The sequence below is a fragment of the Eimeria necatrix genome, genomic scaffold (genome assembly GCF_000499385.1).
Source record: "Eimeria necatrix Houghton genomic scaffold, Enh_scaff44, whole genome shotgun sequence".
Classification (NCBI taxonomy): Eukaryota; Apicomplexa; class Conoidasida; order Eucoccidiorida; family Eimeriidae; genus Eimeria; species Eimeria necatrix.
This window is the reverse complement of record NW_013654805.1, coordinates 143,019-157,535: the sequence shown is the minus strand read 5'-3', so window position 1 is coordinate 157,535 and position 14,517 is coordinate 143,019. Positions and strand designations below refer to the sequence as shown.

At 49.8% G+C, this 14,517-nt stretch overlaps 3 protein-coding genes across 3 annotated transcripts; 1 reads left to right on the top strand and 2 right to left on the bottom strand.

Moving 5' to 3' along the window:
• Nucleotides 1-4,053: 4,053 nt before the first annotated feature.
• ENH_00055140 (dynein light chain type 1, putative) lies at nt 4,054-4,471 on the top strand (the record flags this gene model as incomplete). Its single annotated transcript, XM_013583807.1, has 2 exons — nt 4,054-4,178; nt 4,366-4,471. 2 exons carry the CDS (start codon nt 4,054-4,056, stop codon nt 4,469-4,471), a joined length of 231 nt encoding a protein of 76 aa, XP_013439261.1.
• An 892-nt stretch (nt 4,472-5,363) lies between these two features.
• ENH_00055130 (hypothetical protein, conserved) lies at nt 5,364-6,051 on the bottom strand (the record flags this gene model as incomplete). The annotated part of the gene is made up of 2 exons (XM_013583806.1): nt 5,364-5,567; nt 5,908-6,051. 2 exons carry the CDS (start codon nt 6,049-6,051, stop codon nt 5,364-5,366), a joined length of 348 nt encoding a protein of 115 aa, XP_013439260.1.
• A 5,945-nt stretch (nt 6,052-11,996) lies between these two features.
• Nucleotides 11,997-14,502, bottom strand: ENH_00055120 (hypothetical protein, conserved; the record flags this gene model as incomplete). Its single annotated transcript, XM_013583805.1, has 8 exons — nt 11,997-12,035; nt 12,202-12,433; nt 12,557-12,882; nt 13,124-13,156; nt 13,275-13,407; nt 13,611-13,863; nt 14,068-14,136; nt 14,244-14,502. 8 exons carry the CDS (start codon nt 14,500-14,502, stop codon nt 11,997-11,999), a joined length of 1,344 nt encoding a protein of 447 aa, XP_013439259.1.
• Between the last annotated feature and the right edge of the window lie 15 nt (nt 14,503-14,517).

The window sequence follows — 14,517 nt, the reverse complement described above, 5'->3', positions numbered from 1 at the left end:
TAACCCGGCATAGAAAAAGAGCGCAAAGGCGTCGCAAACGCGAGAGGTGAAGAAGATTAGCCATGAAGAGCCACTCCCGAAGTTTTTGCTCATCCAAGGATCGTCAAAGTAATAGTTGGCCGAGTAAAAAACGAGAAGAGCCAAGGTAGATGCAAAGAGTCCAAAGGAGGAGGCTTGCTGCAAGAACTTGGTGCCGGATCGGTACCCACGAGACTGCTTGATGCTGCAAGCAAACGCAGAGCCTGCCAGTCTCCACCTCAGTTGACAAAAGCCGGGGTCCCTAGAAAGGGCCCGTAGGGGATGGCTACTAAATATAAGCTCTGAACTGCTCTACCAAGGGGTGCGGCACATGACTTCGAGCTAACCTGCTATCATCGTCAGTCAGAGACTGGAATGCCATCGTGGTGAGGTTTCCAAGGATAAATAGGCAGCAGGCGAGCTGAGCTGCCCAGAGAGGGGACTTTCCTGAGAGCGGAAGAATTCGAGTGAAATGCATGAACTTTATGGCTACAGCTGTGCATTGCAGGCCTTTTCATCAGACACCCCTTGAAGCCAAACCTCCTATTGCAGCTTTAGTGCTGGAATATTGGTGCATTTATATTGCTTCCACTGCATCGTTTATGCATATAAATTGTGTTTGGGCTTCACTAATGTAAGCTTGGGAGCAGTGGGCATAGGCATTCAGTGCAGTCTAACGTGATCGAAATAATCGTGTGCGTCCACGTACCGACAGACTCAGGGTTACACCTGAAAAAACTAAGAAGAGATAGGGGATCTTTGCCTCCAGATGATGCGGTTGCGAGGAGAATTGCGTAGGCGGTCAGCTGGATCAGCAGGCCAAGGCGAAGATTGTAATTTACACAGAAGGTCCAGAATGGCTCGAGCTGCGGTCCCCGGCCTTCAGGGGCCTCACCCGGACGAACAACGTACGTGAAGTACATCTTTTGTTCGAACAAAGCTGTTGTGGGATGCAATAAATGGCCCTGAGTGCAGACTTGCGCGTGCTTCTTCCGCTGGTTGAGACTAGACCACCAGCACAGGACGATGATGGACTCACGATACAAAGAAAAGACTACACAACAGAAAAGAAGGCTTTTGCTGGGCTGTGTGTGTGAGAAAGAACTTAATATCAACTGAAATTTCCCATAGCCTTCGGATCATGGCTGAACCGCTCGAGGCGCTGCCGACATGGCGGTCTGGTGGCCCGGAACGGCTGGCATGTTTGAGCACTGCTGCTGCCCATGCTCTGTCTGTCACTTGAAACTGCTGCTTCAATAGCTCAAACCGTCTCGCTTCTTGCTGGGCTGCTGAATATTTTGTCCAGCCGCGCGTCTAAAAATTTTGACGTCAAGGTCACCACCACCTCCGAGTTCCCACAAATCGAGGTAGCCAGCACGGTGAGCTGGACCGCCTCGTGGCCAAACAAAAAGCTCATGCTCAATTCCACTCGTAAACTTTGAAATATACTTGCTTCTCACAGCGTTTTCGCAAATCTGGATGCAGTACACCTGGAAGGGACCGAGGTCCTTCAAGAGTGTCACTTCCTTTATGGTGTCGCAGTCCCTTCGGATGGTACTTATCTTCTGGGACAAGCATTTGTCAATTAAAACTTACTGTGATGCTAACTAATTAATCTTTGGATTGGGTAGCTTGGAGCGTATAATCGAAGGAAACGCCGCGAGCTATTGCAATAAGAAGCAGCGACAAAAAACGCTGCAAAAGGCCTCAGTGTGAACCGAGGAGCTTGCACGCTAGGAGACAGTGCAGTCCTGTATATATTTCTCATTAGTTCTTGCTACCCAAGGTGTTGAATAATCGCCTATTAGTGACACGGGAGCCGCCTAACAAGCATTCATGGCAGAAGCTCACTTAACGCAGGATTAGCAAAAAGCTCATTTGTGCTGCACCAGCAAAATTTTTAAACAGCTCACAGGTCTCGGTCTTCTGTAGCTCCTGGGAGGGAAGCCACTGCTGCAGTGAATATACTGTGAGACCGGCAGCTTCAATGGAAGGGCACCGAACTACAGCGCGACACAGTAGCGGTGATTTCAAGGCCAGCGCCCGTGATAATAAGCCTCAAGCTGTTAGACACTGTTAACACTTTCACTGTTTTCCCAACGGTAAGTAAAATTTTGCTCGGGCCAGCACCCGTGATAATAGGCCTCAAGCTGTTAGACACTGTAAATACTTTCACTGTTTTCCCAACGATGAGTAAAATTTTGCTTGGCGTGGTGCCTGGCTCCAAGATTTTGGCGAAGTAACGCTCTTCATTGTTTTGACGGCAGCAAACTAATTTTCAGAACAGATGAGTGCTTCTTCCTCTAAGCACTTCTCAAGTATCTTCGTTCAGAGCACTGTACGCCTCTCAAAGTAGCTCCGCACACTTACTGTGAGTCATTTTCATATGGTTGAGGGGCAGATCTAGCCATGCGGCACTCTCCAGCGTAGCTTCGGATTCAGAAAGAAGGCATCGCAATGAACCTGATGCTATGAAGTGCTGCAAAATAGACATGAGGATGCAGTATGCTACAGATCTCCCAGGCATATTTCTCGCTGTTTAAAGACTAGAATTCCAATTCAAGTGTCCAGGCAATGGCAGCCTGCTGGGCCGAAGCAGCCAACACACAAAGGCCGAATAATTTTCAAGCTTCGAATGCATCGACTGGGACAATGCACCTGCGGCAAGCGCGCACGGTGGCTTGTCCACGCTTGTTCCTTCCACTGCAATGAAGAGCAGTTGGAAATCGACCCACTTATGTTATTTTTTCTTGGTGCGTCTGCAGCCTATTGCGCAGTTTCTTGGCATGATAGGGGGACTTTGACAACGCCCGCCGGGGAGTTAAGCAGCGGCGTGAAGGTGAAGGCTTTGCACACTGGCCCGTTGCTCAAATGCTGCAGAACATGCCTCATGCCACTACCCTGTCTAGAATACTCATGCCACTACCCTGCCTAGAACAGCTAGTGAACTACTAAAATATGAAAAGCTGCCCCATTTTGCCTCAACAGCATCAATATCAGAAAGAAACTAATGCAGAGACGCAAGGCCCTCGAGTGAATGAGCGGGACACTACTATTTGACCAAATATCCGAAGTCAGCCATTGCGCCCCCCATTTTGGGTGCTATTTTTGTTCCACTGCTCTAGCACTTGATGGAGAGCTTGAGAATTTGCATATTAAGGGAACAAGCTGCGTTACTTTATGGAACAGCGTGCAACCACGCTGCTTCCCCAGCAATGAGTAACAGAAATTCAAATTCTGAGGCTGTTAGCGGTGACTGCGGAAAAATACTCTACCAAAGCTCCTCCTACGCCATAGAATGGTCTAGAATGCGAAGCTGATCCTTTGTCGCTAAATTTCAAAAGTTGAGTTGCAAAGATAAACTTTTGAAATTAGCTGTTCGTCGTTTCCACATAGTCGTCAATTCTCTAGCCGTCGTCCCGCTTATTTGTGATTCAAAGTGACTTGCACAAAAACTTTTTTTTGCTATGAAGTTCCTTGTCGTATCTCTTCTTGTGTGGGCAACTGTGCTGGGCCACATTCTCTACTGCGCGGTCGCGGAGACGGACGAGTGCCGACACTGGGGAAAATTTCACGCACCACCACCAGCGAGTCGTGATTAATAGCGCAATTGTCCGCACAAGAACCTATCTGTCATCAGAGACTCTGGCAGGAGATCTAACCAGAACCCCATCTGATCTCCGTAGAGCGATGAAGTGGGCTGGCTACCAGCTATTCTCCATCCTATTCTGGGGAATCCTTGCCCTGAAACTGACAATATTCTTTTCAGTAACCCTTCTCTGAAGACTTTGTTCTGCCGATCTTTAAACTTTCTGGTGCTGTTTCGGTTTTCTGTCTCATGTCCTCATCAGGCCACTGCCCCTCTATGCTGCTGCATGATTGATCTGCGGCGCTCACCAAGAACTGTGAAGCTTTGGGAAACCACATTTTCAGAAAAAACTAGTCATTTCTTTTTCAGCAAGACAGTGTTGGGCTTGCGCTGAGTCCATGGGCTGCGGCTGACTTATGAACGGAGGTCACCTGCACTAATTCAAGATGTTTACTGAAGTAGCCCAGCCGGACGAGTATCAGGCGATAGACTTTACCGTATACAAAAGCGCTAAGGTGATGAGCCCCCCTGATATGCCAGACTACATGCTGGATTACACGATCACCAAAGCGTGAGCTTTCATTTTGCAGCACACAATGCACTCTGGGCTGGACACAGGAGCGCGCTTCGCAGCTAGTTCACAAATCTTCGGCATGCCCGCCTTTTGTACTAAGCTTCAGTTGAGGCATTGGAAGGGCAAGGTCCACTGCCCTGCCACGGCTGCAAACCCAGATTTCCTCCCTCTGCGTGTTCCACAGGAAGGAACTCCTACAGGGCGACAACGACTTCAACGCTCACGAAATAGCGGTAGCACTAAAAAGAGACTTGGACAAGAAATGGCAGCCCTGCTGGTATGCAGTGTAGCACCCCTACCACCTCCCTCAATAACCCACGACTCACCCAAAGCCAACTGCAATGGCTATGTTCACTACTCTCCACTGTTCCTTGTCGCTTTTCACATAGCACACCCTTCATACGCCGCTTCTGCTACCAGCATGCTGAGGAGCCCTTGCCAGCAACCCGTGAGGGCCCTGTTAGCTTCTTCAGGCACGTGACAGTAGGAAAGAATTTTGCAAGCTACGTCGTGCACCAGAAACGGAGATTCGTGTATTTTACTATTGGAAAATTCTCATTCCTTGTTTACAAAGCACAATAAGCAGCTGGAAGACCCCCATAACGAGGGATCCCCTTTCGTAAGCTTGTGCAGTCATCTAACGTAATCTTCAGCCACTGCACACCGACTAGCAAAGCTGTGGAGACCCGCGGGGCTCTCGTTGCTCCCAACTACTGGGTATTTGATGGTCCCAGCTTGGCCTTCTACTGGTTCACCTATCCGTACTGAAACCCAACCCCGCTCGTAAAGAGGAAGCGTACGACATTACTTTCACTCATCAGTTGAACAAGGTGACGCCACCAGTCTACCTAGGCAGTGAATAACCAAGAAAAATGCAATTAGACACGCCTAGTTGGTTCCGCAACTCATTGCGTAGGGCTTTCGAACAGGCACAGCTTCAGAGGAAAAGGCTTTAGGCGGTTTTTGGGAATTCAATAATCTGTTTCTCGGAACCTTACAGCCGTATTGGGCTCAAGCAAAAGGCTGTGCATCAAGATACACGCGGTCTTCTTGCACTGTTCAGCTGCAGAAGCAACTTTTTATTGGGATCAGTCGAAAGCAGGCAGGTTTGTGAAAACTGCCGGAGACCCTGAAGGATCGAAGGAATGGGTGCGACGCGACGTATCGCGTCCGTGGCCAAGATCAAATCTCTTGCTCTAAAAGCAACTGTGTTGCCTTGACATAATCACCCTCTGCCTGCTGCAATGCGGCCTCCACCTCAGCAGCGGGAATAAGCAGCAAATCCCTCAGCTTCCGAACCGATGCAGCGCAGACAGTGTATTTGTGAGCTGCTGCTACTGTCCCTGTCTCTCCATGTTCAAGGGACGTCATTAGTGCTGCTTGCCTCTGAGAAAACGCGCTAAACAGCAAGCAGACGAAGATGTGCATCTTTATAGGTAGTCATATCATCGCCCTACTCCTTGAAGTGGCGGTGGTATGTAGCTAATCATATCACCGCCCTACTCCTTGAAATGGCGGTGACGTGCACATGAATAATTCGCACGAATTGCCCCCTTTTGGATGTATAATGTTCAATCTGCTAAGTTTCAAGTTCTTATCAATAGGTACCCCAAGCAGAGGCGATGAGTGAGATACCTCTGTGTGCTTAGTATCAGTGGCTTCCGCACCTCCAGCTACGAGAATAGCTGCACTGCTTCTTAGGTTGTGTTACGTTGGACCCCCTCACCTTTTCGTCCATTTCAGTATCAGAGGCATCCTGCTGATCCAAAGACGCCAGTTCCTTCTGCTGCTCCTGCTGGAGCCGATCACCGGGCACCTCTGCCGCCTCTGAGGGCCGGGGCTCTCCTCTCTCGTCCTGGTGAGGTACCATTTTTTGAAGCGAGGCTGCTGAATTATAACCAGTAAATTATGTAGGAAAAATAGCCGAAATTGCCCTGGTTCGGCTCAAGGCAATGCAAGTTAAGTCTTTCCACCTCCAAATGGATGACACCTGGGCTGCCAGGGAACCCACAAGCACGGGCCTAAAAGCGCGAATACAGGTAGAAAATGCGGGGAACTACATGTGAAACTGACAATGGGGTGCGTAAGCAAGATGCCCTCAGAGCAGTAGATAATGACGAAGCGGGTCCTTTCATCCAGCGAGCGTGAACAGGACCAAACACTCCAAGCAGCAGTGACCTCCTACATCATACGGGGAGAAATTTGGTGCAAATGCTCGAAATGCGTTTTTTACTTAGTAATGGCCAGTAAAGAAGAACATGGACCACGAAAAAGCATGCCAGAAGCGGAGAGGGGTAACGTGTCAACGGACAAGAAGCGGGCTCACGTTGTGTGTGTACGTCGGCCACTATTAAGGGAGAAAATTCACATACGGCAAAAAATGACCCCACGAACGAGGAAGGCGACAAGGTTGCATGCATGCGCGTAAGGATGGCAACGCCGGGCCCCATATTTCCTTCTGCAGGAGTGAATTCAGTCCGTCCTCAACAGGCCTGCATTGAGGCTTGTAACACACTGTGCTAGTTGCTTATTGGCCTTACAAATCAAATTTTTTGCCGTGCACCACATATAAATTTAATGGACATCAAAACCCTGTGGGGGGTAGGGAATTTCCGTTGGTTTACGCTCAGAGAGCCGTGCCCGAAGAAACTATTGCAGGTGCTGTTAATGGCATAATATAGTTGTGACACCAGCATAGCGTGCTCTGAAACGGCATAGTATGTTCGCCCTGATTCAGGATATAAGCGTTTGGGGTCTCTGCTGGCCAGACCCAGACATGGGAGCCCTCGGGTCACGTGAGATTGCCTCTAGGGTTAGATACGTTCGTGGCGTGGCTTGTATTTTGGCTAGCAGCACAGTTACCTGATAAGTGCACTGTGACAGTGTGTAGGTGCGTGAATAGAGTAGCCTTTAATTTTCTTTTCAAGGGGTTAGTTCCGAGATGACCACACAGTAGAAGGGGTATGGGGAGGGTACGAAACAGTGCACCATTGAAAAACCAACCCAAACATGCATTTTTCGGACGCCAGTATTGACAAGGCATATTGACCAGGCAACGCCTGGTCAATATGCCTTGTCAAAGAAGAAAATACTGGGCAGACTATTGCAGGGTGCGGGATGCTGAAGGAGAACTCCTGAGGCAGAAGTCTCTACCGCGTTCACCACCGGCCTGTGCGTAGATACAATCGCATAAAATGCTTGTTTTCAGCACAACACGTATCTTCAGATCTTTGAAGGAGCGAATGGGGCTGGTATTGGCGCCTGTGTCCCCACACAGCCAACTGAAGGCTGCGACCCCTTTGCTGTGGATGTCAACCTTGCAAAAAGTACTTTCTAGTATGCATTATGGGAGTTAAGTGAGCTGAAATGACTTTGGAGTGTGTGACAGCTCCGCCTCGAACCTCCCTGCGGAGCCGGCGGCGCGGGTTAGAAAACGTATCCTTTGTCTGTACAGGTAAGGCTCTTCTGGCTTATACTGTGCATGAAAAGTGCTCATAAGTGCTGCGCAGAAAGATTCACACGCTCCAGGAGAAGTGCCCACCACATACTTGCAGCGACGCAGGGTCTGGGTACTGTCTTGCAAGAGCTTGACGAACGCGGGCGTGGGCGGCCTATTTATCTTGCCGTTCATGTTTTTCCTCCTCATAAGCAAAGTAAATGCAAGGAAAAATGTGGAATTTCGGTAGCACTTTGAGCTTCGGACGTGCTTTGGTCGTACATGTTCATAATGTAGGATCAAAGACTGGTAAATGTTTAGCCGGTACTACTGTTGGTGACGAAGTGCGAGTCGTGAGGGAAGTATGCAGCAATTTAAGACACGCAGAAAACATTATGACAGAACTACGTGGGAGGCAACTCCAAGATGTGGATAGCGTCGCTGATGCGTTCTGTTCCTGAACCAAAAGCACAATAGAGTTTTAAGACAAGCATGAATGCTTGCTGAAGTCAGATTTGTCCTCTCTTGCGTCCTTGGTTTGCCGTCGTGTGTAGTACAAGTATGTGCTTTGCTGCCGCCATATAGAAAACAAGATGTGATTCACCGCTCGATCACAGAAGTGCAGAGACATCCAGATTATGGGAAGTGTAAGTGAACAAAAAATGCCAAAAATGTCAACTCCGCTCGCAGTAAATAGTCTCGTGCCGTGTTCTGTGCTAGTTCGAGAATAGAGAGTAGGCAATCTTATTCTTTGTTCTCCTACTAGATGTGAGTGTGGTACGTATACTCCAGAATACAGCCAGTAGGTCCAGTTTGCATGTCTGCTGTGAGCCGGTAGGCAGACAGTATGACAGAATCACTGCAGAGGCGGGCCCACGGGTGCCGCTGTAATTCTAGTTGAGAGCAAGACTCATCTCCGTCAGAGGTTATTATTTCAAGGAGACCGTGGTGGCGGATAAGTGGGCCAGCAAGAAGTTCGAAAGCGTCTGCTGCTGTAGCTTTTCTCTTGGTAAGGATGAAAATGTGCCATCTTTTTGAGAATATCAATGGCCGCTGGGATAGAATCATGGCCAGTAGCGGTAGGAGGAAGCTCCATTGTGAAGCAAAGGTATAGAAGACTCCAGAGTCTTGAGGAAATAAGAAGCGGCCGACGCGGGGTCGCATAATTCAGAATTAGGTATCCGGCATTGTACCAAGTGTACAGCATGCCCCGTTGTAGAGTTACGCAAATCTCGCCAGTAGCAATGCGTAACCAAGCAAGGAGAATTTTCCTTTGCTCCCGGTGGCCTGCAGTCACCTAATCGTGATGGGTGTAAACTATACCATTGATGAGGTCAGGAAACAAAAATATCCCGTAAGCCTTTTATACAAGCACTAAGTAAAGGGCGTTTGAAGCGGATGCAAAGAAGAAGGGCAGAAGACTCAAGTTAAGAGATGTCGCCGTTCCTCCCGGCCCTGTCGGGTCGCGGAGAACAGGAGATTTTAGATGGGCTGCAGCCAGAACTAGTAGAAGAGATGCAGGGTGTTCCTTCTTTGAGATGGGTCTTGGTGGAAAATCTCTAGGGCCTGGATGGATGGCAAAAGGGCCGAACAGGAAATAGCGTCGAATCCAGGAAGCGTCGCATGTGATGTTCAATGAAGAATGTTCTTGGCCACTCGAATATTGGACAGTGCTGGCTGTGTACCTTGACGCAGTTAGGGCGAAGTCTTCGGGTGTTGTGGTGCTGCTGACACTCTACAGCAGCCGATAATGGGGAAATTTGTAATCCGTAGATAGTGCGTGAGACACGAGGGAGAGCTCATTACCCCGATGTGAAGGCGCGCTAACCGTGTCGTGGCAGCACATTAGCATCCTCATTTTGTGCACCTTGTCATAACGTAATCCTGAGGTATCGGAACACTGCCACGATGTGAAGAGGAAATTAAACAGTCGAACTGTGGGCCCTGGATGGGTTTGGCCGCAGTCACCCGCTGTCGGTGCGCCAGAGCGTCAAGTTATACGTGCATATGGTGCTTGAGGCAGATGCAGTATGCGTATTACACGGGTTCTGCATGGGTTGCTGAGTCAGCTCTCTATAGAAACGTCAAGATTTGCAATTATTCCAGGACGTAGGAACAGTTGAAAGCTCGTGTTTGTGCGGCCACGAAGCACCTGGGACACCCTTGAGGCTAAAGCCCACGACTTATGAAGAGCCAACTTCCACCGGTACTGTTTAGCCGTTAGTAGTAGTTGTCCAGTAGATGCCAGCTTGTAGTTCCGGCATGGACAAATATTTAGGTGCCTCCTACCCCTCTACTGATTGAAAAGCGGCGCAAAGAAACCAGGCACAGCGACAAGAAAGTCCAACGCTTGATAATAAATCAACCGCAGATTCAACTCGCTAAATGGTGAACATGACTGGCAAACATGGCTGTTGGAGGAGATATTGGGGAGTCAGCAGGGTCTCTCCACCCATATATCATGCTCGTGGAGACTGAGATGACTGTGATCATACGCTAAATAAGAGAATTAACGTGGAGACCACCAAGCAGCGGTAGAATTTGGTGATCGTCAGGGCCCTTCAGCAAGAATCCGGCTGGTGCTGCACCGGCAAAAACAGTTTGGTGTCCGCTTCATACGGTGACTGCCTCTGTAGGTGTCTTATGCACTTCTGTTGGGTGCAATCATTTACCAAATAGTTTATGACAAAGCACAACGTAGTTGACGCCTTGGAGGCCTACTGAGTACCTTTGTTCTAGAGAAGCGTCGTTCTGCACCGTGACTGTGCATAGTACAGCTCTCTGCCGCCCTTTACATGGCAACACATGGTGCGCTCTACAAAGGGAGCACCATGTGTTCATTCCGGCACCTGTATTTTAAATCCTTTCAGCTCACCAAAGAGATGGTCTGAGCTCACGCGTGCCTGCTCTGCGAGTCCCACAACCTGCGCTCACCCCTTCGCCCTCACATGCGACTTGTATTATTCAGAAGGTGAGCACAAGAGTGTAGTCACCTATTCCAAAGTCGTGTGCGGCACGTGCCGCACCAGAGTCTGTTATGCACGATATAAATATCAAAGGGTCTTTTGATCGTGCCACGTCCGGCCCGCCGTCTTCTGTTTAGCTAGTGCGAGCAGATGGCTCGCACTATGTATCGTCTAAGCATCAACACAGCATAGCATCTAAAGATAACCCGATTACCTTCTGTCATGTGAACTGATTGCCAACGACGTGTCATAGATGATACTTGCCACTAAGAAGTCGTCCGAGAATGATTCTTACGCACTACATCTCTAGTCCTGTGACTGAACGATCGCTACGCATTCGTTCGCCATCGGTCACTGGAGGCATTCTCCAGGAAGCCACCTAGGTCTGAGGTGCAGCCACTTTGCAGACGCCTGTCTTGAACTACGCTATACAAAACAACAGTTCCCCACAGCTTTTCAAACGCGCTGGAAATGACTTCCGCTAGGACGACTGCAGTAAGGCCCATATTCCATAGCACACCTTGGCCTTTACCAGTCTGCTGATTTGATACTAGCGCGGCACTGCTGCTGGGGTTGGGAGCCTCAGGGGTAGCCACATCTTGCTTCTGTCCGAATGTTTTGTTGCTTCCATTTGTTGTGCGTTTTGCACTTGAGAGCACCTTTTCACACCTTTTGTTCGTCACTGTCTTTCATTCACATGTAACGGGACCGCATTGGACCCTGCTGCAGCTGCACATATAGGGTCCTTTCCATGCTTTTGTTGTCTAGCAAGCTTGCCTAGCGCAACTCTTGTTTCTGTAGGTACAAACTCTGTATTTTTCCTTTCTTGATTGGCTTGCCGGTGTCGCTTCTGGACTCACTATGTCGGGTGCTGGTGGCAGTAACGGGTGCTGGTGGCAGTAACACATCACGGACCTACATGGTATCAGTGTAGCCAGTAACAACCTCTTCAGCAGACGTCCTCAGGGTCTGTTAACCAAAGTTAATGCAGCTCGAACACTACATCTGATAACCCAGCAAGCCCTGGCAAAACAGCTCGATTCCATTAACGCGTAGCTACTCAAACGTACACTCCAGGCATCACTGCAACTCCAAAGCAATTAGGACGGCTTAAAAAAATCAACAATCAAAATTTCAGGGTGAGATGCTGCGAGTAAGCCACTAGAGCTCACGACAAAAAGAACGAAACGCTGACTACACGAGCTAAGGAATTCTGGTATTCTTGCCAAGAAGAACATGCTCCCATTGTAGCGACACGTCTTAGTATCCACGACGTACCTACCAGCGCATAAAGCCTAGCCGTGGCATAGCCACGAGGGGACTGTTGCCACTGCAAGTAGTGGGCAGCTGCTGAAAATGCCTAGGACGCGGCAACACGCAAAACGCTTCGTTTCTCCTATCCCAGCGTACTCCTTATGAAGCCCCAACCTCCTTCAGAAACTCGTCAAATGCCTGAAAAAAACACCAGATGAATCTAGCTGATAACAACCTCTCAAGGCTGCACAGCTGCTACGAGGTGAAATGGACGTACTGCACATCACCAGAAGCAGCATCGTAACATTTTCTACCTAGGACAGCAACAGCCACTAAGGCTAACCATCCGCAGTGAGTCTCCTACCCTATCGAGATCCGCAGGTGCTGGTGCTTTGGGTGGACCCTTAAGACAGCTTCCTTCTTGCTGCACTTTGCTTTCTCCTAAGAACCTTGCCAAGCCAGACACTGGCTTGTCAGATGATGCGCCGGTGCCGCATACTTGACGCCCAAGAGCTGCAGCCCCCATGGAGTACGCAGACACTTGAGATATCGAAGGCCCTTCACGTGTTTTCGCCGTGGCCGGCAGCTTCTTGGTCCTACACGCAAAGCACCGACGCAAAAGTAATGTTACGCACAACTGCTGCAGTTCGGCACAACTCTACGGCTCACAATGACCACACCGGACATACTCAGTAAGCATTTCCTCCATGTTTTCTTACCTCAGATGAGTTGGAACGAAGGCCATTGCTGCCTTCAAGTCGGCTGCCTCTGCTGACCTACTGCCGGTCAGTTGCTTTTTCGGTGGGACAGGCGGCGTCCGCTGGACAGGTGGTCTCTTGTGCACGTTAGGCGGTCCCGCCGTAGCAGGGTACTGTGGCTCGAGCGGATCCTGCTGCGGTATGCGCTGCTGCGGCTGCTGCACCTTATGCGGCTGCTGCTGCCCGGGCTGCTGCTGCCCGGGCTGCTGCTGCCCGGACAGCTGCTGCATCTGCTGCATGTGGGCAAGCAGTTGCGATGGAGGAGCGGGGATGGCAACGAAAGGGGGCTGAAAAGTCAGGCACGAAAGAAAGAAAAATATAGCAGCATTCACTCAGGAAAACTTTAACAGCAGCACTACCCGCAGCATCCGCAATGGCGTCAACTAAAACAACGGACAAAAGCCACTGCCGAATCAACAGAAGCCGACTGTTTTGATATTCAGTGCCATAAAGCCGTCTAAAGCTGTTGCGTGTCAGTGGGTCTGCTGACAAAATATGTACTACTCGTGAATTCCTGAGCCGGCTCACCACAAACCCACGTGAGAAGAACCCTGGCGGCCCCTGCACGTCGTTAAACAACATAATAAAAAAAAACGATGCAACAAAGACTGTCTCGAGCATCTTGTGGACAACAGGCAAACCTGCTTTCCGACAGCTCAGGTAAAAGCACAAAACTCACTCCTTGAGGTGCGCCTGTAGAAGACGGCTGAGAACCTGCACCATAAGCGCCAACTGGAGGAGGCACAGGGAAAGGGAATGGCAAAAAGGGCATCGCCACTGGGGCAGAAGCCGTCTGTTGCCGCTCCGCAGTTCTATCCAAACAACACAAGCAGCAACAGAGTACGCTAGGCTCGAGATTTAGAATTGCAGCAGTGGCGACACCTGAGCGAGTAAAAGCACCTTCAAAGGAAGAAACGTGAGGCATTGTATTCACTGTATCGAACCCATTAGGATGCCACAGAGTCGCAACAGACCGCTAAAGAAACACAATGGCAGGAACAGAAGCGACGCTCACGTTGGGGCCTGAGGCGAAAGTGCCGCTGGTGGAGGCGGCTCGTCTGGAAGCGGAATAGAAGCCAGGAAATCTTCCACTGCCTCTTTAGTTGCAGCTGCTTCTGTGGCCAGTGTTCTTTTGCTGCTGCAACCGCTGCTGCTAGGTGCTGCAGCACTGGTAGAGTTCTCCTCTTCACTTTCCGAATCACTGCTCATGTCAGAGTTTCTCGACAGATCGCGTCTTTCCCGCATTCGTCTTTGCTGACTCTCCACGACTGAAAGCCAAGAAAATGGGGAACAGGTTGATATAACAAATCAGGACCTTGCGGCAGTCCCATCAAATGCCTCCGCCACACACGCTGAGATGTTCCACAGAAGGTGGAAAGCAGCTAAATGCCGCATCTGTTGAATAGTTAAGAATCCCAAAGATACAACTAAACCCTCTCTACACACTAGGTCTCAACCCAGCTAAGCCTTACAGCGTCTTCTCTGCTCAGACTTGTCATTTGCCACAGGAGGCGGATAAGGCCGTATGGAGCCATCAGGATCTGCAAGGCAGCAACGAAACTAACGGGAAAAAAATGTTGCAGAATGCACTAGAAGAGAGCAGCCGTGGGCGGAATCCAAGAACAAGGCGGCATGTAAGAGAACCTACGGCGGAATATGCCCGTGTTGCAGAGCTCAGGGCAGTAATAACGTCTTTCCTCCTCATCTGGAATACGTTCACCATGTGAAAGCCGCTGCTGTAGACATCTGGCGTTCGGGCCACTGCTGCTGCTACTGCTCCTGGGGTCTACTGATGCAACAGAGGACACATCTGCAGTTCTCACGCGACGTTCCGCCTCCACTTGGCTCACGACTTGGGCCCACAGCTGCTGCAGCTTCTGTAAACGACGCGTGCGCCCTTCCGTCATAGGTTGGCCAGATTT